At 45.2% G+C, this 26,058-nt stretch overlaps 1 protein-coding gene across 4 annotated transcripts in view; it reads left to right on the top strand.

Annotated features, from left to right (window-relative positions):
* The window catches only part of WWP2 (WW domain containing E3 ubiquitin protein ligase 2), a 158,833-nt gene that overhangs the window by 83,375 nt on the left and 49,400 nt on the right, over nucleotides 1–26,058 (top strand). For all 4 annotated transcript variants that reach the window (XR_014805563.1, XM_021093861.2, XM_021093863.2 and 1 more), the window contains exon 7: nucleotides 13,546–13,673. Coding sequence is in view for 3 of the 4 variants with exons in the window: in XM_021093861.2 (XP_020949520.1) it covers nucleotides 13,546–13,673 (128 nt within the window). In the remaining variant the exon portion in view is untranslated. The remainder of the gene's footprint in view (nucleotides 1–13,545; nucleotides 13,674–26,058) is intronic.

Below are 26,058 nucleotides of genomic sequence, written 5' to 3'. Positions count from 1 at the left end.
ATTTATGTCTCTTGTAATTCTTGATAACTTTGCATCTTTCTCCAAAGATGATTTTTTTTTATCATGTTGCCTTTTTTTTTTTTTTTTTTTGTCTTTTTAAGGCTGTACCCATGGCATATGGAGGTTCCCAGGCTAGGGGTCGAATCAGAGCTGTAGCTGCCGGCCTACGCCAGAGCCACAGCAACGCGGGATCCAAGCCGCATCTGCAACCTACACAACAGCTCACGGCAACGCCAGATTGGTACCACTGAGCAAGGCCAGGGACCGAACCCGCAACCTCATGGTTCCTAGTCGGATTCGTTAACCACTGCGCCACGACGGGAACTCCCATCTTGCCTTTTAATTGCTGTCTGTCCTGCCTTCTTTGTTACCCTCTGCTAGGCTAACTTTCTGGTTTAAGCCTGTGTTTGGCCTGCCTTTTCTTTGTCCTGATGAATTGAAGCTGTCTTTGGCTCACCGGTTTTTTGATAATGGTGTATGAACTTCTGTATCTTGACGGTGTAAAAAGAACAAGGATTTCTTCCCTGGCTCCCTGTTTGCAGATTTTCTGTTTGGACTTGGCCTTCACTTGGACTTTTATGACACATCTATGTATTAAGTCTACTTTGTGTGCTTATAAATGGCCTTGGAAGGTACAACTTTTTAATGGGAAAATGGCAACAATTTTTAACATGAGATTAGTGAAAAGTCTAGAGTAGAAGATGTGTGAATCATTTTTATTTTGTGAAGGAGAGGGAAGATGAGAACAGGATTGGTTTTATAGGTTTTTTTTTTTAATTTTACCTGAATAATTGTACCTTTAAAAAAAGGGAAGCGTAAATCAGCTATAATAGAAAAAATAAAAATCTTACCAAAAAAAGGAAGCAAAAGGCTTTCTTTTAAATCTCATAATAAAATTTTGCTTTACTCTTAGAAAAGAATGTTGAACTGGGGACTCTTGAGGGGTTAGTTTTCCTCTTCCATCCATGGCACTCTTTTTTTGCACATGGGGAAGGGTACAGGGGGAGTGGTGCTGAGTTGTCAGCCAGCTCTTCTGGGCCTTATGCATCTTAGTGTCATCCCCAGGGCCTAGAATAGTGCCTTGCTGCACATGGCAGCAGCTTGATAAATACTCATTGAGCTGAAAGCGTCTTGTGTTCCTGCTTCTCACTTGCCAGAACTTTGAGGTGGGTCCTGCTACCACTTTACATTCCTCGGCACCCTGACTTCTGAGAAGGGATGGTTTCAGGGGCATAGAGTACAGGGGAGACTTTTTATCAGGATGGCCTGGTGCTTTGCAAGTTTTCCAGGCCTTAGCCTTTCCAAGGCTTAGCCTTACCGCCAAATAGTGGGTTCCCATTGCCTGCTCAGTCTCCTCTTCCGTCTTTTCTTCATCATGGATATTTTCACTTGGAACCCTTTTCGTGGACTGTCGTTTCCAAATCCTTGCATCTTTTTGTTACTGTTTTGGGGGGTCGGGGTGCTGTGCCTGTAGTATGTGGAAAATCCTCGTCCAGGGATCAAACCCGTACCACTGCCTCAACCAAGCCGCTGCAGTGACAACTCCAGATCTTTAACCCGCTGTGCCACAAGGGAACTCCTCGAGTCCTTTTAAGGCTAATGTTGGAATCAGAGATAAGTTGATACATGAATAAGTCTTGTTTGGAAAAGGATCCTGTAAAGTCCATGTGCCTGAATTCTACCAGAAAAGAGTGTTACTCACCCTCTGAGAACAGTAGTGTCTCATAGATGTACAGATCTCCAGGTGATGGTGAATCTTAGGAATGTGTGTCTCATCAAGGACACTGGGATCGTGGAAACGCTATTCCTGTGAGATGAGCACCGACTCCATGGGCCACTGCCGTCTGAGTCAGGCCCTCTAACTAGACTGAGGCAGGAAGCTCAGCAAGAATTCCAGCTGAGGCCATTACCTAACCATATATTCAGAGCATCTTCTGTGGAAATTGCCCTTTGTCTGGAGAGGATGTATTCATTTTCAGTTCCCAGGTGACAGCACAGGTTTAGGACTTCATACAGTGTCACTTATGAGCTCACAGTTCTGTGGGTCAGAAGACCCAGAGCCTCGTGGCTGCTGACTGGTCTCCTCAGGGTCTCACGGGGCCCAGATCAAGGTGTCAGTAGGGCTGCATGCTTATCCAGAAACCAAGGGAGAATTTGCTTCAGAGTTCATTTGAGTCACTGCCTGAATTCAGTCACTCACAGTTGTAGGACTGGGGTCCCCATTTCCTTGCTTGGTCTTTTTTTTTTTGGTCTTTTTTGCCATTTCTTGGGTGGCTCCCACAGCATATGGAGGTTCCCAGGCTAGGGGTCCAATCGGAGCTGTAGCCGCCGGCCTACACCACAGCCACAGCAACTCAGGATCTGAGCCGTGTCTGTGACCTACACCACAGCTCCCGGCAACGCTGGATCCTTAACCCACTGAGCAAGGGCAGGGATTGAACCCACAACCTCATGGTTCCTAGTCGGATTCGTTAACCACTGAGCCATGACGGGAACTCCTTCCTTGCTTGGTCTTGATCGAGGCCTCATTCAGCTCCTTAAGGCCACCCATGTTCCTTCTCATATGTGTGCACCCCCTCCCCCCCGCCCCCCGCCGTCATCAGATTGGCAAGGGTGTGTCACGTCTCCCTTGATCTTTGACTCTCTGATTTTCTCCTCTGCGCTTCATGTCTGACAATTGCAGGAGAAAGTGCTTTTAGAAGCTATGTCATTAGATTGGGCCCATCTGAATGAATGACCTCCCTTTCTTTCTTTTTTATTTTATTTTATTTGTTTTTGGCCATCTCCACAGCATGTGGAAGTTCCTAGGCCAAGGATAAAACCTGTGCCACAGCAGCAGTCCAGACCGCTGCAATGACAATGCCGGATCCTTAACCCACTGCTCCACAAGGGAACTCCTGATCTCCCTTTTTTAAGGTCAGCTTTGACATACAATATCATAATAGATCAATATTATTATGCATATTACCATATAGTAACATAATCAAGGGTGTGTTATGCCAGCATATTCCCTGGTTTTAGGCATTAGGGTATAGTGTCTTTGGGAGGAGGGAGATTTGGAAATTCTACCTGTCACAGAAGATATCTCTCTTAATTCCTGTGTCTAATCGCTTACCCAGACTTTACCTATTGGAGATTGCTTGAAAATTATAGATAGAGGAGTTCCCATCGTGGCGCAGTGGTTAACGAATCCGACTAGGAACCACGAGGTTGCCGGTTCGGTCCCTGCCCTTGCTCAGTGGGTTAACGATCCGGTGTTGCCGTGAGCTGTGGTGTAGGCTGCAGACGCGGCTCGGATCCCACGTTGCTGTGGCTCTGGCGTAGGCCAGAGGCTGCAGCTCCGATTTGACCCCTAGCCTGGGAACCTCCATATGCCGCAGGAGCAGACCAAAGAAATAGCAAAAAGACAAAAAAAAAAAAAAAAAAAAAGAAAGAAAATTATAGATAGAACCACCACCACAACAAAAGAAACCCGTGATAAGTAAAGTTTGGTTGGATTTGGAGATCGTCTTACAGTTTTAGTGTAGGTCTTGGCACAAAATGAGTCTAATGAAATGATTTTTATTTGTTGACCCCAACACTAGAGAATGTTTTCACATGATGTTGAGGGCTGATCTTTCCGGAAGACAGAAGACTTTGCAACACCTGCTAGATGGTGAATTCCATCTCTTAGTGCGGATTCTATTCTTTAAAGGGGTGGTGGGAGGTGGGAAAGTGAGGAGTGGCTGGATTGCCCAGAACAAAGGCGGTATTAGAGATTATAGGCCCAAGAGCGCTTTTGTTCTTGATAAGTCGCTTTTTTCATTTGTTCAGCAATTTTTGTTGTTGTTGTTGTTGTTGTTGTTGTTGCTATTTCTTGGGCCGCTCCCGCGGCATATGGAGGTTCCCAGGCTAGGGGTCGAATTGGAGCTGCAGCCACCGGCCTACGCCAGAGCCACAGCTATGCGGGATCCGAGCCACGTCTGCAACCTACACCACAGCTCACGGCAACGCCGGATCGTTAACCCACTGAGCAAGGTCAGGGACCGAACCGGCAACCTCGTGGTTCCTAGTCGGATTCGTTAACCACTGCGCCACGACGGGAACTCCCTGTTTAGCAATTTTTATACGTCCACTGTGGAGCCAAGCACGTGCTAGGTGCTGGTTATACAAAGGTACACAAAACAGACATGACTCCCGACCTCGTGGGCCTTGTTGAAGACAGACATTAAACAGATAAACGAACACCTAGGTACCAATAGAAGTGCCATAAAGGCAAAGGGGAGAATTCTATGCGAGAGAATTCAAGGGAATTTAGTGCATCCTGGGAGAGGAGGGCCAAGATCGGGATGGGCAGCCAGCTGGGTGAAGAGTCCAGAGCAAAGTGTGCCAGGCCAGTAGATGAGCGAAGGCTCTGAGCTTTCTTCCGGAGGCGCTTAGAGGGGGCTTTGGAGGAGGGTCCGTTGAACCTATCCTTTTAGGAGCTTACCTCTCTCCTGCTGAACTCCGGCCTTGGTGATTTGTAGTGTCCCAACACTTGGACATAATGACCCAGTGTCCTGTCATCCCTGGTACCTCAGGGTCCCATGTGGTCCTTTCAGGTCTGGGGCTCTAGCACAGGGACACTCTGGGCCAGGCCACGTTCAAACAAGATATAATGCCTGTAGGAAGGGGGAGACTCTTTTCTAGTCTACCCGGTGCCAGAAGTTGGAGCTTGGCTTTCGGGGTGGGCCCCATGCAGCTTCCTCCTGTCAGTGGAGGTCGATGGTCCACCTGGTCTCCTGAGCAGCCTGTGCCCTTGTGCCATCTCAGGACATGGGACAGGTAAGTCTCGGGCTGCCACCTAAGTTCAGGGAACCTCAGGTCATCCCCCGCTGCCCCAGGCGGTGGGGAGGGGGCTCGAAGGCGTCAGTGAACACCTGCCCTGGACCTCATTTCTCCCTCAAGTCTGGGAGCGTGTTTGCCCTTCTTTTCAGTGAAGCCCAGCGTATAACCTGGAATGAGAGGCGGTGAATCAGTTGATGGTGTGTTCTGTCTTGAAGTGAATTTTGTAGTCTCAGAAAGCTGCCACCATTGAGGAGATTGTCCTCCAGGTTGGGCAAAAGTCCATCACTTGTCCTTCTGTCATGTGCAGTGGACTTAGCAGCAGTTTTATTTTTACCTTTCCTGTCATTTCCGAGGCCGGCAGCTAGAGGTAGGGTGTGGAATGGAGCCGTAAATTACCCTTGGAATGACTAGAATTGTCCCATTTTTAACTCTAATTGCGCCTTTCCCTTTTCACCTCTCCTCTTTATCCTCCTCCCACCCCACCCCACGCCCACTGCCCAGTCCACGTTTGAATAAGAAGGAAGCAGGGCGAGGGCAGAGGCGGGAGCAGATATGCTTATGGATGCCTCCCTGAGTAGTGGAAACTTTTCCCATCACTGCTTCCCATTTTTTCTCCATGCTTCTATTTTAAGTGCTTTTTTCCCTCCCCTCTGGTTCTTTTACTGGAAACCAGCCCAGCCTCAGTTTTGTTTCCATGCTGCTATTAAAAGACAATGCCCAGTTAAGAGTTCTTGGAGGAGGGGCAGCTCTTGGTCTCGTGGTGCAGGCAAATATCGGTTCCCCGGAGGGAGATGTGAGACGGGTTTTAAGTTTATTGAGCAACTATGACTTCTGCATCTGTCTTTGTTTTTGTTTTTTCTTTTAAATGGAGGCATACCCACTCTCAGCGGTTCTACTCTGAAACTTCTCTTTTGCTGAGATTGAAGGCTAATGGGCCTGAATTCTGAGGTTGAAGAACCTCTCTTTAGGATTCTGGGCCTCTTTTTACCAAGATAGAAACATACACTTGGGCACCCAGTGTCCTGTGAGTGAATTCTTGACATAAGGGAGAGCCGTGTCCCCAGGCTTTGAAGTATCCCTGTATTTATTAATTCAGAGTGTCTGTGATGTCCTGAGTATCGCCTAAATCACATTCCCAGCAGGGTTCTTGTTTGCTGACTGTTTTTGAGCATATCTTCATAACATAAGTTACCTGCTTTTTAAAACTTCTGCTCACTTTAACTTTGTCTCACGTGATGAGCAGTTTTTACAGTGGCTAGAACATATAAATTGCTCTTTAAAAGTATTAAGTTTGGGGAGTTCCCTTTGTGGCTCAGCGGTTAATGAACCCGACTAGAATCCATGAGGATGCAGTTCGATCCCTAGCCTCACTCAGTAGGTTAAGGATCTAGTGTTGCCATGAGCTGTCATGTAGGTCTTAGATGTGGCCCGGATCCTGCATTGCTGTGGCTGTGGCTGGTGGCTGCAGCTTCAATTCAACTCCTAGCCTGGGAACCTCCACATGCCGTGGGTGTGGCCCTAAAAAAAAGTATTAAGTTTGGTTTATGGAGGTATAATTTATATATGGTAAAATGAACCCTATGCCATGTACAGTTCTATGGCTTTTGACAAAAGAATTAGAGCCTGGTAAAGTATGACCACAATCAAGATACAGAAAGGTTTGTCTCCCCCACAAGTTCCCTTGTGCCCCTTTGTAATCAACCCCTACTTCTACTCCAGCCACCGGCAGATGCTAATTGTTTCTTTTCCCTACAGTTTTGCCTCTTCCTAAATGTCATGAAAATGGAATGATATACTCAGTCACCTTGTGTGTCTGTCTTCTTGCACTTGGCATCATATATGTGTGATTCATCTTCGATGCTTCACGCATCAGTAGCTCATTCCTCTTATTTGCTGAGTAGTATTTCACTGTGTGGTTGTACCACAGTCTGTCTGTTCATTCATCACTATGGATTGTGACACTTTTGGAAATGATGAATAAAGTCACTATAAATGTTTGCCTACAGGTCTTGCATAAACATGTTCTCATTTCTCTTGAGTAAATACCGAGGAGTAGAATTGCTAGTGTGCATGCTAAGAGTATGTTTAGCTTGAGAAGAAACTGCCAAGTTACTTTCCAAACTGTTAGCACCAGCAGTGTTTGAGAGTCCCAGGTGCTTTGGATTCTTGCCAGTGTTGTTACTGTCAGGGTGCTTTTGTTTGTGTTTGTTTGTTTTTTACTTGGTCCATCCTAACACTTGGTGAACCATCTCTTGGTGCTTTTAATTTGTGTTTCCCTGATGACTAATGATGTTGAGCATCTTTCAAGTGCTTATTTGCAATTTGTAGACCTCCTCTTTTAAAATATTTTGATTATTTCTGTATTGGCTTATTCTTTTTTGGCCATGCGCATGGCACATAAAGTTCCCAGGCCGGTGGTTGAAACTGCACCGCAGCAGTGACAATGCCGGAACCATAACCCACCCAGCCACCAGAGAACTCCAGTTTATTCTTTTTATTATTGAGTTTTTAGAGTTTTTTCTTACATAGTCTAGATATTCTAGATGTAATCCTTTATCATAGATGTATTTTGCAAACAATTTTTCTTAGTCTAGGGATTGTCTTTTCATTTTCTTGATAGTGTCTTTGAAAGAGCAGGAGTTTTGAATTTTGATGATGCCACCAACTGCTTTTTTAAATTTTTTAAATTACTCAATGAATTTATTACATTTATAGTTGTACAATGATCATCACAATCTGGTTTTATAGGATTTCCATCCCACAATCCCAGCACATCCCCCCACCCCCCAAACTGTCTCCTCTGGAGACCGTAAGTTTTTTGAAGTCTGTGAGTCAGTATCTGTTCTGCAAAGAAGTTCAGTCTGTCCTTTTTTCAAATTCCACATGTCAGTGAAAGCATTTGATGTTGGTGTCTCACTGTATGGCTCACTTCACTTAGCATGATAATTTCTAGGTCCATCCATGTTGCTAAAAATGCTGGTGTTTCATTCCTTTTAATGGCTGAGTAATATTCCATTGTGTATATGTCCTACATCTTCTGGATCCACTCCTCTGTCGATGGACATTTAAGTTGTTTCCATATCTTGGCTATTGAAAATAGTGCTGCAGTGAACATTGGAGTACATGTGTCTTTTCGAATCATGGTTTTCTCTGGATATAGATGCCCAGGAGTGGGATTGCTGGATCAAATGGTAGTTCTATTTTGAGTTTTCTGAGGCATCTCCATACTGTTTTCCACAGTGGTTGCACCAATTTGCAATCCCACCAACAGTGTACTAGGGTTCCTTTTTCTCCACACCCTCTCCAGCACTTCTTGTTTGTAGACTTTTGGGTGATGGCCATTCTGGCTGGTGTAAGGTGGTACCTCAGAGTGGTTTTGATTTGCATGTCTCTAATGATGAGTGATGTTGAATATCTTTTCATGTGTTTTTTGGCCATCTGTCTGTCTTCTTTGGAGAACTGTCTGTTTAGATCTTCTGCCCCTTTTTTGATGGGGTTGTTTGTTTTTTTGGTATTGAGTGGTAGGTTTTTATAAATTTCGGAGATGAATCCCTTGACAGTAGCTTCATTTGCAAAGATTTGCTCCCATTCTGTGGGTTGTCTTTTTGTTTTGTTTAGGGTTTCCTTTTCTGTGCAGAAACTTTTCAGTTTGATTCTGTCCCATTTGCTTATTTTTGTTTTTATTGTCATGAGTCTAAGAGGTGGATCTGAGAAGATGTTGCTGTCATTTATGTCGGAGAGTATTTGGCCTATGTTTTCCTCTGAGAGTTTTATAGTGTCTGGTCTTATATCTAGGTCTTTAATCCATTTGGAGTTTATTTTTGTGTATGGTGTTAGGAAGTGTTCTAATTTCATTCTTACATGTGGCTGTCCAGTTTTCCCAGCACCACTTATTGCACAAGGTGTCCTTTGTCCATCGTACATTCTTGCCTCCTTTGTCATAGATGAGTTGGCTGTAGGTGCGTGGGTTTAATCCTAGGCTTTCTATCCTGTTCCACTGATCTATATATCTGTCTTTGTGCCAATACCATATGGTTTTCAGGATTGTTGCTTTGTAGTATAGTCTGAAGTCCGGAAGCCTGATTCCTCCAGCTGCATTTCTCCTTTTCAGGATGTCTTTGACTATTCTGGGTCTTTTGTGCTTCCAAACAAATGTTAAAATATTTTGTTCATGTTCTGTGAAAAATGTGCTTGGTAATTTGATAGGGATTGCATTGAATCTGTAGATTGCCTTAGGTAGTATAGTCATTTTGAAAATATTAACTCTTCCAATCCACGAGCATGGTATATCTTTCCATCTATTTGTGTCATCTTTTTTTTTTTTTTCCTTTTCTAGGGCCACTCCCACAGCATGTAGAGGTTCCTAGGCTATGGGTCTAATTGGAGCTGTTGCCACTGGCCTACACCATAGCCACAGCAACACAGGATCCGAGCCGCATCTGCGACCTACACCACAGCTCACAGCAGCGCCGGATCCTTAACCCACTGAGCAAGGCTGGGGATCTAACCTGCAACCTCATGGTTTCTAGTCAGGTTCGTTAACCACTGTGCCACAACGGGAACTCCCTATTTGTGTCACCTTTGATGTCTTTCATCAGTGTCTTATAGTTTTCAGAGTACAGGTGTTTTGACTCTTTGGGTAGGTTTACTCCTAGGTTTTTTATTCTTTTGGATGTGATGGTGAACAGGATTGCTTCCCTAGTTTCTCTTCCATCATCTTTTTTAACTCTTCATTTTCTTTTCGTTTACCTTACTGATGGAGGGCTGGCTTTTTTTTTTTTTTTTTTTAACAAAGAAACAAAGTCTTATTTTGTTTAATGACTCCACTGTATATGTGATGATGATGGACAAAGCTGCCCTAAGTGACAATGCCAAGTTACCAGCCAGGCTCACTCCCTGCAAATGGCTCCCACCCACACGTATTGTAGTGTGTGATGCAGAATTACAAATCACTGCATTTCCACTGAGATAGAAGCTCCTTGAGGTCAGGGACTCTTTCTCTTTGGTTGCTAGCCCTAGAACAGAGCCTAGTGCTCAGAGATTAATGACTGAATGCAATCCAGTGACCTTGATAAAGGGTGACGCAGGATGTCCCATGGCGTCCAAGGCTGTGACTCTCAGGGTCAGCAGAGGCCTGAGGCCAACACTGAGAGTGTTGGAGCTTGAATGATAAGGGACAGCTAAGAGCCCACTGCTGTAGCAGGTGCTCTCCGGAGTGTGGAGGGAGAACCCCAGGGTACTGACTTTGACTGGCGTTCCTCCAGGAGGCCTTATTTTCTGAGGGGGGAGCTTAGGTAAGTTCACAGCATGTTCTGAGAAGCGCCTGCTGCAATGAGAGCTGAATCTCTGGAGCGAGGTGGCCGGAAGCCATCTGTGGAGTTGTGCTGTCCATCCCTCTTCTGACTGCCCCAGGGGCAGCCTAACTCCTCCTCCCCGCCCCCGAAACGGTGGAGGGATCAGGCCAAGGTTGAAGTCACTGGCAAAGCCGAAGCCAGGCTCCTGTGGTGGAGCCCAGCTCATCTCCACCCCATCGCCCTGCTTTTGTCCTGATACTATTTTGGCTCATGGGATGTGGTTTCAGCATTTGGGCCAGCTTTGAATCACGACACAGTCCCGTCTTTTAAGGGTTGGGTGAGTCTCCCAAAGAAGAAACTGCTGAAGAGAACATTTTCCTCAAACGTTGAGGCCTTCTCTTCCTTCTAATAGTCTTATTTGACGGTAATTCAAGAGGGGAAAAGTGGAAGGTCCAGATTTAGGGCAAGGGAAGAATCTGGGGGAAGGGTGTAAGCATGTTTGTGTGTGTGTTGGGGGTGGTGATGTGTGTGAGATGTATGTGGTGATGGTGCGCTCTGTGTGTGTGTGTGTGTGTGTGTGTGTGTGGTGTGTATGTGTTGGTATGTACGTGTGTGTGTTAGGGTGTTTGTTGGGGGTATGTGTTGGTGTGTGTGGAGGGTGTGTGTTGGTATGTGTGTGTTGGTGGTGTGTGTATGTGTATGGGGTACGCATGTGTGGTGTGTGCACGTGTGTTGGGTGTGTGTGTGTGGTTTCTGTATGTTTGTGTTGGGATGTGTGTGTGTGTGTGTGTGTGTGTGTGGTGGGCGGGCAGCAGGGCAGCTGCGGGCCCGGGCGGAGAGCTGGCCGTTCGCACCTAGTGCTCCCAGCTGCCCCTGGTTTACAGGCTGAGCCCGGCTCTGCTCCAGCCTGTCATTCAGGGCGGCTGCTGTCATTAGCGGTTGGCCGTATCTGCAAGTGTCCCTCTCCACTCTGACCACACGCCCTTTCGGGGAAGGGAGGGAGGGGCCAGGAGAGTGACGGGACCCACCCTGTTGTCCTGTCCCGCTGCTCTGCGGAGGGACAGGGAGCCCAGGGCACTAGGAGTAATCACGGGCCTGTCAGAGCCCACACGCGGGTGTGACACGACTGCTGCTGCGTGTTCCGCTCGGCCCCGCGCAGCACTGCTGCGCTCGAGGGATGCGGCCCTCTGCTGCGGGCCACCAGATCACAGTGGGCTTTTGTGTCCTTCGAAGGGGATTCCTGGCCGAAGTAAACCTTCCATCAACCAACTTTCTCTCTCAAGCTCCCCGCCCTCCTCACGTGGACACACAGTCCTCAGTGGCTGACGACCGTCTTTCCCTCTGGACTAGTCCGCGCTTGTCCCGCTCTCCATGAGGGCCGGTGGCAAAATGCTCAATACTAATATTTCTTCCCATCAAGTGGGGACTCTGAATTATTTTTCTTGACTGAGGTGTGGTTGACAGCTTTTGATTTATGAAATTAGCTCAGGGAAAAATAAGGTGGAAAAAGAGTCCGCATTAAATTTTGGTTTCCGTAGCTCAGCCGTGCCCTCTCTACCCATTTTTAACTGCCACGCAGTCTTTAGGTACGCAGGACTCTAGGGTTTGCGCGGTTTTCTTCTTCTTCCTTTTTTTTTTTTTTTTTTTTTTTGGAGTTTTGGCCCAAGGAAAAAACCTTCCTTTTTTTTTTCTTTTAACATAATCCTGTTCTTTTCCTCACTCAAAAGTAGACAAGCTTGATGAAGAAAACCAGAAAAACACAGAAAAGCGCAAAAGGAAAAACAAAAGGCATCCATGGTCCCGACTTCCCCAGATAATCACTGTCCCCATTTTGGTTTCTGCACATCTTATTGGAGAAGGTAGTTGATGGGGACGCTCCTTAGTCCCCTAGGAATCTCCGAGTTGGTTGTGCAGCTTCGCCCCAGCACACTGGACCAGAGTCTCCTCAGGAGAGGGTTCTAATGGGGATGGAGCCTCCCAGGGAGGGAGCTTTCCATTAATGGGCTTCATCGCATCACTGGCCAAGTGACTGGGGAAAGAGTGTCCTTGCATTCAGGACACTGGGATTCAGCTTAAGTCCAGGTGTCCCACCTCCAGCCTACAACTAAAGAGCTTGATCCCTTGACCCTAGAGCACCTGGATTTGAGTCTTTGCTCTGTTGCTAACTTTCTTGATGTCTGTTTTCTCATCTGTAAAATGGGCATAATAATAGTAAGCTACCTCCAGGGAGGGTTAAGTTTAATGAGATCATATATGCAGAGTGCACGGCACACCACAGGTGCCGGAACATAATGTTCCTGCTCAGTGCATATTAAATACTTCCACAGTCATTGTTTTCACATTGATTGTGGTGGTATTGTCACCGCCCTGCGTGTCGTGGTTATAGGTTGTTCTCTGAGAGTTCCCATGTGGCTCAGCGGGTTAAGAGCCTGACTAGTATCCTTGAGGATGTGGGTTCCATCCCTGGCTTCACTCAGTGGGTTAAGGATCCGGCGCTGCTGAAAACTGCAGCATAGGTTGCAAATGTGGCTTGGACCCGGCGTTGCTGTGGCTGGATCCCCTCCCCCGGAAACTTCCATATGCCTCAGTGCATATGGCCCTAAAAATAAAATAAAATAAAAAAAAAGGTTCTCTGGAACTCTGTTTCTCTGTTTGGAGAAGGGTGGTATTTTCTTCATGGGGTAATATTTACATCATCTCACCGTTGAAAAGTGGTAGATGATGATGAAGTAGAGTAATCTCCTTTGACACCCGTGAAACCAAAAGACGGGGAAGCTCAGACTTTTTTAGTGAGTGAACCAAGTCGGGCTGCAGCAGGACTGTGAGAACACATACGCCTGTGGCTGTGCGTCCTCTGAAGACGGCAGGCAGATTTTCCTGGTGGTATTGATCCCTCTCTGCACTGTTCCTCATGTACTTGCCGGGGCCGTCGAGTCCTCTTCTCTTGAGAAAATATGTCCACGTACACGTTGGTCGAGGTCGTCTAATGCCCCTTGACTTTCATCCCCAGGGGAAGCATGCTTCTAGCTATAGAGAACATGGATTTGGATACGTTTGGGGCTCATTTTTGGCTAATGGGAAAAATAGGTCATCTGTAGCCTGTCCAGCGATGCTTGTTTATTTCTTACATTCGAGCCCAATAAAAATACTGTAATGGTCACAGGATAGTTTGCCAGTTATTTTGGATGTGGGGGCAATTCACTCCGGATTTGTTTACTTCAAGTGGAGAAGTTTACCCAAAGTTGCCTTCTGTGCTTTTACCGGGAAGAGAGCTCACCTGGGTCTCTGTGTTCGGGGCCAGCCTTTGTCAACTCAAGGACTGGAAGGACTATTGTGGGACTTACTGCCCGTCGTAACTAGCAAGAGAGGGCCTCCGATGACTTAGCTGGGGCACACCTTTTTCCCAGTGACTTATATTTGTCCGCTTTCTATTTTGAACTCCCAGGACACACAGACATTCAGGTGGTGCAGCCAGAACAGCCACAGCGGCCAGCGAGCAGAGCCCCGGTACTAGCAGCCGGCACCACCAGCCCATCAAGAACCCAAGCCACAGTGGCTTGGCCAACGGCACAGGTGAGTGACAGCGCAGAGTACCAGCCTGGACTAAAACCTGTCCGTACAGGGCGTCAGGACTCTGCCTGCTGTGTCAGAAGGCAGGGTGGGCGGGAGAAGACTCCCACACGAGGATGGAATTTGAACCCGTCAGTCTTTCCATGAGCCCAGCTCCTTTTCTCCCTGGCATAGTCTGTACGCCAAGGTTACTCTCCACGTGACCGAGCGCTTCTAAACTCTTGCTTTGCACAGAAACAGAGTATTGCTTTTTAAACTCATTGCTTGTCCACATTGGATTTCATTGGTGGGGGGGGATAGATTTTATTTGTACATGACACATTTTAAAATTTCCTTAATTTAAGGAAGTGATCAGATCGGGGAGAGAGAAGGCGAAGTGTTGTTAGGAGCTGGCTTAGAGAAGACGGGTTGGGACGCTGGACCAATGGCCCGGCCCATCTGCCACTTGGAGACCATCTGTGGCTGTTCCTTTGAGAGTACTTGTCCCATTTGAGAGTGGGTAGCCCTTCCACCACCCTCCTACCCCACCCCGTAGAGCTTCTCTGCTCTTGATTCTGCTTTCCCGTAAATCGCTTTCCTTCTGTCTCTTTGGGATAGTGTTGAATTAAAAAGGAAAAAGACCCCCTCTCCCACCGCAAAAAAGTTTATTTTTCCAAACATTTCAAAGATTGTCAAGCCTTTTGTGACTTCTGGTCATTTGGTAATTTGTCTTAATTTGAGGCCGTTGGGAAAGGACATGGACATTTGCTTCCATAAACTGTAGGTGGGGAAAATACAGGTGTTTAAATTAGTGACATTGAAGTCATTTTGTAACTGGAAGTTCCTGTTGTGACTCAGCAGTAACAAACCTGACTAGTATCCATGAGGATGCGGATTCGATCCCCGGCCTCACTCAGTGGGTTAAGGATCCGGCGTTGCCATGAGCTGTGGTGTAGGTCACAGATGTGGCTTGGATCTGGCATTGCTGTGGCTGTGGTGTAGGCCAGCAGCTGTAGCTCCAGTTTGACCCCTAGCCTGGGAACCTTCATATCCACAGGTGTGACCCTAAAAAAGAAAAAAAAAAGAAGAAGAAGCAATCATTTTGTAGCTATGCTTGTGACAGCAGAAGTGGGGCATGAAGGATGGGAAATTCAGAGCAGCACAGCTTGTTCACGTCACCATTACTGTGGTAATGCTACTGCCCTTGGTGTGACAAACTTATTAAGTAGGAGACATCAATTAGGATTACTTTCTAATGGCAGTTCTCTGGCAGCAGGGAATGAGGGTTGCAGAGCCCTTCTGGTAGCTTCTGGTGCTTGGCTCTATTCCACTGGCTCCGGCAGACTGTGGCGTGGAGTGGCCTGTGTCCTGCCAGGCTCACAGTGTGTGGGGTGGCCTGATTTTTCTCCCTGGAGTTTGGGACCTGCCTGCAGGAGTTGAGTTTGCTAGCTTGCCCTGAGCCTTGAGGACGAGGATGAGCTGGCGGTGAAGAAGGATGAGTGGCCACCCAGTGCTCCTGTACTAGCCCCTGTATCCAGGTGCTGGAACAGCCAGTCACCGGAGCCAAGGGTGGCCTGGCTTCCCACCTGCGTGGTGGTGCCAGCAAGGTGGTGGCTGTGGACCGTGCTGTAGAAAACTGCGAGCACCAGAAACGTGCTTCTCTTAGAAGAACGAGCCCCTCACAGAGGAGGGCCAGTGTTCACAAACAGACCAGGGGAACTGGCTCTTGGAACCGGATGTTTTCTGGAGGCCGTGTTACCAGCCCCTTTGTTTTTCCAGGGGCCAACATTTTTGTGATACTGGTGTCCCTCAGCCGTCTCTGCTTGTCATACAAAACCTCTGGGTAAATTGACTTTATATGGCGATGGTCTTTGAGTCACTCTTCTTGGACATTTAAATAGGTCTGTGTTTCCACTACGCTTAATTTTAGGTACCTTTGCGTGTTGTCCTTATCTCAAGGAACATGATGTATTTCAGCAGACGAGGCAGGTGCCAGCCACGTCTGCAGGAAGCCAAACGCTGTAACCCCAAACTGCCTTGGAGATGTTTTATGGCACTGTATCTGAATGCCCGACCTGTTCCCCAGACCCATCTGCTCAGGGCAGCCCTTCGCATGTTAGGGAGCCCTGCCTATTCAAACACCAAGACCTTGGCCCCGGCCCGTCTCTCGTCTCTGCTCTGACGATGGTTCACCTCTGCCTCACTGCCAGCCCACACTTTGTAGGCCCTTTAATGTCTATCCAGAGGGTACAGAAAGATCTCACCTTTCCTTTGGGGCGCAGACAGAAGGCCCTGTCTTTGGCAGTGCCCAACGAGAAGGGGCTTTGGGGCTCTGAGGGCATCTCCAGCGCTCAATAGGCTGCTGTTCGAACCGAGGACCGGTTCCAACATGGTGGTGGGAGCGAGCCGTGCCTCTAGGAAATATTTCCAGAGACACACAAGATTTATTTAGCAAGCCTTTCTTTGGCTGTGCTCTGCAGTTATGCATGAAAAAGACATTTGGGGTAAAGACAGAGCTGAGTTCCAGGTGGTTTTTTCATGTTGTCGCAACTGTCAAGTATCCACTTATATAAAATGAAAGTGAATGGCAGCCTGTCAGCATAAATATGACACCTCCAAGTGTTAGAAGTGGTGGCATGGAGAACTACACTAATGGTGGAACACTTTATTGATACTTGGTGTGCAATGATTTACTTTCTAATTTTTGATTGAATACTTTATCCAAAAAAAAAAAAATTTCTCTCTCTCGTTCACTCCTCCCTTAAATGGGATTTCCATGCACTTAAGATCAGGAATCACACTGGCCACAGTCAGACTCTGGCCCCCGTCTATAGTATGTGTATAAGACCCAGTGACTCATTGGGCCTTAATTTTCTCATTAACCAAGTCAGGACAAGAGTATGTATCTCATGGGGTTGTTAGAAGGAATAAATTATATGAAATGTGTAGCAGGTCAAGCATGGTGCCTGGGGCATAGTAAGTTCTCAACGTTAGCTTTAATCTTTAGGAATCGTTTCATGCAGTTATAATTACACAGCCTGGATAGATGTTCTTTTTCCCACTTCATTATTTCTGATACACATGTCCGTTTATCAGTGGTCTTCTCATTTACCTTTTTTTTAAGTGGCTCCGTACTATTTCACACCTAATGTGCCAGAACTCATATAACTGTTTCTCAGTTTCTGTGTATTTCCCTTTCGTAAAACAAAATCCTGCTGTAATCTTTGTATACAACTTTGTTTCTTCTGGAATGAAGTTCTTAAGTCAAAGGGTATGAAATTTTATTTTATTTTTTTGTCTTTTTTTTTTTTTTTTTTTTTTTTTTTTTTTGCCTTTTCTTGAGCCATTCCCACGGCATATGGAGGTTCTCAGGCTAGGGGTCCAATTAGAGCTGTAGCCACTGGCCTACGCCAGAGCCACAGCAACGCCAGATCCAGCTGTGTCTGGGACCCACACCACAGCTTACGGCAACGCCGGAGCGTTAACCCACTGAGCAAGGCCAGGGATCAAACCCGCAACCTCATGGTTCCTAGTCAGATTCCTTAACCACTGGGCCACAATGGGAACTCCAGCCACGACGGGAACTCTGAAATTTTAAAACCCAGTGTAGGTGAGCAGATTGCCTCCCAAAGGTTTGAAGCAATCATTCATCCCAAAGCATTGTAAAATGTTCCTTGTGGTATATGAGGTTTATTTTTTTCCCCTGGACCTTGTAAATCCTGGTTTGTCATTTTGCTCACAGGTGTTAAGTGCTACCTCATTGTTTAACCTCATTTCATTTCTGTATAATTATCAATTGCTTTTCTCTTAGGTGACTTTTTTCACAGGGTTCAGTTATTTGCCTTGTGGAGTTTGAGAAGTTTACTTTAGAGATTTTTATAGTCCAAGTACAAGTTTTTAATAAAATTGTGGTACAATGCTCATAACCTAAAATTTACCATTTAAACCATTTTTAAGTGTATAATTCCGTAGCAATGAGTACATTACAGTGTGGTGCCACCTCACCACTATCCGTTTCCAGAACTTTTCCATCACCCCAAAATGAAACTTTGTACTCTACGCAAAAATATTCTCCCTTCCTCCTACCTCTCCCCGTCACCCCCGTTCCAGCCCTGGTAACCTCTGTTCCACTGTATGTCTCTATGAATTTGCTTATCCTAGGTAGCTCATAAATGAAATAATATCTCCTTTTGTCCCTAGTTTATTGCAGTTAGCATCATGTTTTCAGGATTCATCCACATTGTAGCATGTGTCAGGATTTCCTTCCTTTTTCAGTCTGCGTAATATTCCATTGTGTGTGTTCACCACATTTAATTTATCCATTCATTTGTTGATAGACACGTTGGGGGCGTATCCACCTTTTGGCTCTTGTAAATAATGCTGCTGTGAACATGGGTATACAGGTATCAGCTTGAGTCTGTGCTTGCAATTCTTTTGGCTCTGTACCTTGTGGTAGAGTTGATGGGTCATGTGGTAATTCTGTTTAGCTTTTGAGGAAGCCTCAAAATGTTTTCCAGAGCAGCTGTACCATTTTACATTCCCACCAGCAGTGAATGAGGATTCCAAATTTTCCACATCCTTGCCAGCACTTTTTCCTTCTTTCTTTCATCCTAGTGGGTGTGAAGTACCTATATAGAAATTTTATCTTATATATATAGATAGATATAGATATAATTTTTGTTTTTGCCTTTTGTCCTTTTAGGGCTGCACTTGTGTCATGTGGAGGTTCCCAGGCTAGGGGTCTAATTGGAGCTGTTGCCACCGGCCTACACCACAGCCACAGCAACTCCAGATCCGAGCCACATCTGCAACCTAGACCACAGCTCATGGTGACGCTGGGTCCTTAACCACTGAGCGAGGCCAGGTATTGAACCCGCAACCTCATGGTTCCTAGTGGGATTCATTTCTGCTGTTCCATGGTGGGAACTCCTATCTTTTTATATTTATATTTATATATATGATAAGTTTTCCTCCTATATCGTTGTTTTGTCTTTTATTTCATCTTCCGTGGTTTTTGTAGAAAAGGAGTTAAAAGACTTTAAAAAAATCATGGAGTTCTCTTGTGGCACAGTGGGTTAAGGATCCAGTAAAGTCATTGCAGTGGCTCAGGTCACCGCTGTGGCACAGGTTCGATACCTGACCCAGGAACTTCCACGTCCTGCAGCCATGGCAAAAACAAATAATTGTGCCTGAGCATTCTTTTAATGTTTCTAATTTCACCTTTTGCTTCAATTGTGAAAAGATGCTCTCTTGTCTATAGATGGAATAAATATTTTGTTCTGTTTCACTTTTTTATGTTACAAAAATAACTATCACACTGGAATTCATAGTGGTATATTTGTATCTATATGTATATAAATATAATGAATAGGTTTCAATTAATTTTTCTCTCTGATGGGGTCCTGATATCTTACAAGCATTAGTTTTTTTTCTTACTGTGGTTTTTGCTTAGAGCTTATCACTTACTATATTCCTCGATGCAGTGAATATTCATTTCTGGACTCTTATTTATTTCTGGTTTTAAGCCAGTCTTGTGTGATTTTGATTACTGACGTGTTATGGGCTGCTTTTCTAATGTCCAGAAGGGCTAATCCAGCCTTATTGCCTTTTCTCCATGACATTCTTTGATAATTTATGCAATTTCAAAACAGATTTGAGGCTTTGAGTGCTTAGAAGCGTGGTGAAATTTAAACGGCAACCAGAGGCATCTCCGTACTGACCGGGGAGAGGCTGAGCTTTCCCATCCGGTGACATGGTACAGCTTTAACCACTTCAAAGTTTTTCTTCTTTTTGCCATCTCATTCACTTGCTTTTCTTGATATAATCCTCACCCAACCTGTGTCATGCTAATTATGAAATATTGTCCTAGTTTGGGTTGCTCTTGGGAAGAGCTGAGTTGACTGACTGCATTGGAAGGCATTGCTTTGGTTTCACGGATGAGAGATACCGACTGCTTCACTGTGCGTCGCGACTTTATGAGCTGATCTTCTGTTTAAAAAGCTTCCTTTGTTGGCAGTCGCCTTCTCCATGCCCGAGTGAGGGGGCCAGAAAGACCTGTGTGTACAACAAGAGCCTGTGCCATGCCACACACACACACACACACACACACACACACACACACACACACACACAGACCCTAAAGATCTTGGAACACACAGTGAGCTGGCAGCGTGTCTAGGACTAAGAAAAAGAATTTCCAATTCCTGATCTTTTTTTTGGCGAACTGTAACTCAAGTATGTCTTAGTCCTGAATGAATATCTGATTCATAAAGTTAGAATGTTTAACCAGCGTCACAGAAGGAACCTTGTGAAATACACAGGTTGCAGAAATCAGAGGCCATCCAGCTCCTATTTGATCTCCTTACCCCATTTACCCCGTAATCTTGGTACCCAGCTTTTCTTCCCTTACAGGAAAACCAGGTCAGCCATCCTCGCTTCTCCCCTCCCCCCTCTTCCATTGTTTTTATTTAAGGGTCTTCTTGTTTCAGTGCTAGTTCTGCGACTGCTTGGCACCTCTCTGAATGGTCCCTCTGGGAGCCTCAGTTTTGTCTTCAATAAAATGGGAATAAAAATATTTTCCTCATGCAGCTTTTCAGAGGATAAGTGAGCTAATAATAAAAGTGAATTTATGGGAGTTCCTGTCGTGGTTCAGCGGTAACGAACCTGACTAGCATCCATGAGGATGTGGGTTCAATCCCTGGCCCGGCTCAGTGGGTTAAAGGATTGGGCGTTGCTGTGAGCTGTGGTGTATGTTGCAGACACGGCTTGAATCTGGCATTGCGGGGGCTATGGAGTAGACCAGCAGCTGCAGCTCTGATTTGACCCCTGCCCTGAGAATCTCCATATGCTGAGAGTGTGGCCCTAAAAAAAAAAAAAAAAAAAGGAAATTTTCGAAAAGCAGACCAGGATCCTGGATTGGATCTTGGAGTAAAAGGATATTAGTGGAAAAGCCGGTGAAATCCAAATAAAGCCTGAAATTTAATTAATAGTATCCATTAAGGTTAATTTTTTAGCTTTGACGCATGTGCCGTGGTTAAGCAAGGTAAGTGATGTTATATAAGCTTGGATGAAGGGCAAGCTAATCTTTATACTGTTGTCGCAACTTTTCTGCAAATTAAAAGTTAATTCAAAACTTAGAAAATTATGCGAGAACCAGCTTTGCAAATAATAGTGTTACCCAAACATAAGGTGTTTTTTTTTTTTTTTTTTCAGGGCCGCACCTACAGCATATGGAAGTTCCCAGCTAGGGGTCAAATAAGAACTACAGCTGCCAGCCTACACCAAAGCCACAGCAATACAAGATGCAAGACTTGTCTGCGACCTACACCACAGCTCCTGGCAATGTCGGATACCTAACCCACTGAGCAAGGCCGGGGATCACACCTGCATCCTCACGGATCCTGGTCAGGTTTGTTACCACTAAGCCACGATGGGAACTCCTTAGGTGGTTTTATTTCAAATATCTTTTGCTAGATTATTAGGCCTCTTGAGCGAGTGTTTATTCAACGAATACTTATTGAATGCCATTTTGCTAAGCACTGTGGACAGTGTGAACAAGTGTAAAATCAGGCCTTTGCTCTAGAATCTGTTTCAGGGAAAGAAGCTGAAAAGACAGGATTAGCCAACCAACACAGCTCATGTCACAGGGGCTGTGTGGTTGAGCAGCTGAGACCGTAGTGCTGTGGTCCCGAGGAGGGATCGGTCTGGGCTGAAGTTGTGGTGGTGAGGGCTCCAGGAAGGAGGGCTGAGGGGAGGGCAGGGAGAGAAGCAAGAACGTAGGCAGCAGAGAGTGGAAGTGGCCAAAAATGGAGATTTGGGAGTTCCATCTGTGGCTCAGCGGTAAGGAACCCAGCTAGTATCCATGAGGACGCTCATTCAATCCCAGGCCCGGCTCAGTGGGTTAAGGACCTGGCATTGTCATGAGCTGCGGTGTAGGTCACAGAGGAGGTTGGTAGCCCATATGCTGTGGGTTCAGCCCTAAAAAGCAAACAAAACAAAGCAAACCCCCAACCCCCCCCCCAAAAAAAAACCCCAACCAAACAAGGAGATTTGCCCTCATTGTCAAAAAGGTACTGTCTTTTGGTGGAGATGAGTTGTGTATAGAGAATAATTAGGATTCATAGAGGACAGTGGTATTGCATAGAGCTAAAATGTCAACTGCAGCAGTTCTCTAAGGTGCGAGGAAATGGCAACTCCTCGTCTTTGACCATCCAGGTTTTCTCCCTACTTGAAGCCACAACCTGGCTCAGGTATGGGCTTGTCTGCTCTGTCGCTGCTTTACCAGGGTGACCCCGGGCAGTAACTGAACTGTCTGGACTTTAGTTTCTTCTGGCCGTAAGCTTTGTGGCGTGCATTTCCTTCTCAGGTCACCAGCCCTGGCGTTCTGAGAACATGTGTGTGTGTGTAGGCGCACCTTGTTTTATTGCTTTTCCCTTTATTGTGCTTCACGGATGCTGCGCGTTCCACAGATTTGAAGGTTTGCAGCAGTCCTGCATCAGGTAAATCTTTCAGCACCATGTTTTCCAACAGTATTTGTTCACTTCCTATCTCTGTGTCATATTTTGGTCATTCTTGCAATATTTCAAACCCTCTACTAGCAAAAAGATAGACTTACTCAAATGGTGGTTGACTTTTTTTTTTTTTTAAGCAATAAGGTATTTTTTAATCAAGTTGTTTTAAGACGTAATGCTCTTGCATACTTAATAGACTGCAATATAGTGGAAATATAACTTACCCTTCCTGGGAAATCCCACCATCCTTATAACTTGCTTCTCTTGCAGTATTTGCTTTATTGTGGTGGTCTGGAGCCAAGCCTCCAACATCTCTAAGGAACGCCTGCACACACACACACACACACACACACACACAGAGTTTCTAGAAGCAGAGTATAAGCACAGCCACACAAAGTTTCAACGCTAAGATATTTGGCTTTCATATTCTCTTTCCAAATCCAAACTCAAGATAGCACAAAACCCTTTAACAGATGAACTACTTGAGTGAATCACAGGCTCTTGGATGGCTCTGTGGACAGATTCGGTCTTGGTGGGAAGCCTTCTAACGAGATTTGCAGCTGCACGAACATTCAGACCCAAACAGTGTTGACTGGAGGGTCTTTTCCACCGGTATGCCTCCGGGCTTCGCTTTTGTTCTTTTCTCAGTGGACAGCACCATGATAGTTTTTTAATAGGTAGTACCTATATGTTGTCAACACTTTAAAATTATAAAAGCTTAAACAGTGTAAAGAAAGTCACCTTCCTATTCCAGTCCTCCAGCCTCCTCTTCCCTCTGCAGAGGCAGTCACTGTTGTGTTTCTTGTGATTCTTTCCAAGATATTCTCTGAATATATAAGCATATGCATATATATTCTTTGAACACACACACACTATATATGCTATTCTTCACTCTCCCACTTGTTAATTATCTTAGAAAAATTTTCCAAAGAACTAGAAGCCAATGTGAAGATCTTTGCCCCTTCCCTCTCCCGCTGACCCCACATGGGGACAATTTTTGTTTCAATAAGAAGAGTAATCACAACAGACTGAAACATTTTAAATATGTTTAAATCCACGAAGACATAATGATTTTTTAAACAGAACAAATGTTCATTTTTGTAAATTGGTACAACCACTGGGAAAACAGTATGGAGGTACCTCAGAAAACTAAATAGAGAACTACCATTTGACCCAGCAGTCCCACTCTTCGACTTACATCCGCACAAAACTTTCCTTGAAAAAGGTACAAGCACCCATATATTCATTGCAGCGCTATTCACAGTAGCCAAAACATGGAAACAACCTAAATGTCCATGGACAGATGAATGGATTAAGAAAATGTAGTATATATGCACAATGGAATACTACTCAGCATAAAAAGAACAAAATAGTACCATTTGCAGCAATGGGTGGAATTAGAGACTCTCATGCTAAGTGAGGTAAGTCAGAAAGACAAAGACAAATACCATATGATATCACTTATATCTGGAATCTAATATACAGCACAAATGAACCTTTCCATAGAAAAGAAACTCATGGAGTTGGAGAACAAGACTTGTGGTTGCCAAGTGGGAGGGCGAGGGAGTCGGGTGGACTGGGAATTTGGGGTTAATAGATGCAAACTATTGCCTTTGGAATGGATGAACAGTGAGATCCTGCTGTATTGCACTGGGAACTGTATCTAGTCACTTATGATGGAGCATGATAATGTGAGAAAAAGAATGTATATATGTATATGTGAATGGGTCACCTTGCTGTACAATAGAAAATTGACAGAACTCTGTAAACCAACTATAATGGAAACAAAAATCATATAAAAATTTAATTCTTGGAGCGCATGAGGATATCAACGCATTATTTTGAAAACTGGTGAGTAAAAGGAAAGCCTCAGGCAATTCTCCTGCCTTTTCTTTACAAACTGAACCTCAAGGTAGTCTCGAATAGTTTTTTGTTTTTTGTTTTTTTTGGTCTTTTTGCCTTTTCTAGGGCCCCACCTGCGGCATATGGAGGTTCCCAGGCTAGGGGTCGAATTGGAGCTGTAGCCGCCGGCCTACTCCAGAGTCACAGCAACTCGGGATCCGAGCTGCGTCTGCGACCTACACCACAGCTCACGGCAACGCCAGATCCTTAACCCACTGAGCAAGGCCAGGGATCGAACCCGCAACCTCATGGTTCCCAGTTGGATTGGTTAACCACTGCGCCATGATGGGAACTCCTCAAATAGTTAATAAGGGAAATTACTCCGTAGGCATGATAGAATTCAAATATTACTATTTTGCAGTCCTTAGCCCACTAGTGGATTTAGGCGAAAATCGTCAATGGCTGTTAACACTGGGAGAGAGAGACCACTAGACATTGTGTGTCTCCTGATGGGAGTACACAACTCCATGTGTGCTACACTCATTGCATATGTACGGAAGTTAAAGGAATGTTATAATGAACTCATCACCCAGCTTCAAGTGTTATTGACTCAGGCCCATTTTAATTTCATCTATGAGCCACCTCCCCCACCTTCCTTCTCCGTGTCCACCCCAGCTTCCCCCCTGCTTCGAAGTTACTGTATTTAAATTCTTGATATTACCCAACTGCACTCCATAAAGGTTCTAGCAATTTCTCCTCCTTCCTGCAGTATGTATAAATTCTGGTTTTTCTTACACTCTCATCAGTGTGTGATGAAATATTTTTCACTCTTGCCTATGCAGTAGGCTAAAAAATGGCCTTTCTGTATAGTCTTAAATTGTATTTTTCTTTTTTGCTTTTCTTTTCCTTTTTTTTTTTTTTTTCTTTTTTGTGCTTTTTCTAGGGCCACTGCCTCGGCATATGGAGGTTCCCAGGCTGGGGGTCTAATCAGAGCTGTAGCCACTGGCCTATACCAGAGCCACAGCATCTTGGGATCCGAGTCACCTCTGCGACCTACACCACAGCTCACGGCAGCACCGGATCCTTAACCCACTGAGCAAGCCCAGGGATCGAACCCACAAGCTCATGGTTCCTAGTTGGATTTGATAACAACTGAGCCACGACGGGAACTCCTTTATGGCTATTCTTTTGTATTTAATTTCCTTAGAAATTTTAGAATGAATTCATGTCGTTCTCAAAAAAGTCTTGGTGGTTTTTTAATTGGGACTGAGTAAAATGTATAGATTTGCATACAGAGAATTGCCATCTGTTGTGTTTTACTAACGCAGCTGAGGTGGCCTGGAACTATAAATATAAATTCTTGCATTTATGTTGGGGAAACATCAGTTGCACAAAATGCAATCATTTATTGAATGACTAATTAAGTCTGTGTGCCAGATAATATTTCATATACTGGAGAGAAAGCAAATAAATTGGTAGTTCCTAGGATCATGATATCATGTGAAGAAATCCTAGTTTCAGCTAACTACCAGTCTCATGTTAGCCAATAGCATCATGTATTTGCTTTAGAGGTAGTATAATCTTGGGCCGAATCAGAGGGTGTGCAGCGAGAGAGAGAAGTGTAGAGAGTGAGTGTTTCAGGCTCTGGAGGCAGACAGCGGGGTGTGAATTAGGTGCCTTGTGACCTTACAGGGTGTTTAACCTCTTTGAGCCTCAGTTTCTCCGGCTGTAAAATGGGCAGATGTTAATTGTACCTAACTCATACAGTTGTATGTGAGGCTTAAATGAGATGATCCAAAAGGCTTTATAGTTTGCCTGGTGCATACTGGTGTTCTGTAAATATAACTAATATCATCTGTATTGGAAATCTGACTCTGCTGGTCTGATGGTGTCTCATTTATTACATTTTGCTCCTGATGTTATTTAGAAATGGGCGGCCAGAGAAGAAGATAGTGACAACAGAGCCGCCACGTGGTAAAAAGAGGGTAACCTAGAGGCACTAAAGGAGTAGGCCTTTTTATTGGAGCAGAGAGGGTGAATGAGAAACAGAATAGCCA

This window comes from Sus scrofa, chromosome 6 (assembly GCF_054392235.1).
Source record: "Sus scrofa isolate SSC_HxYL_T2T_F1_AM1 chromosome 6, Sscrofa_HxYL_maternal_Yorkshire_Landrace_v2.0, whole genome shotgun sequence".
NCBI lineage: Eukaryota > Metazoa > Chordata > Mammalia > Artiodactyla > Suidae > Sus > Sus scrofa.
This window is presented reverse-complemented; position numbering and strand designations above follow the sequence as displayed.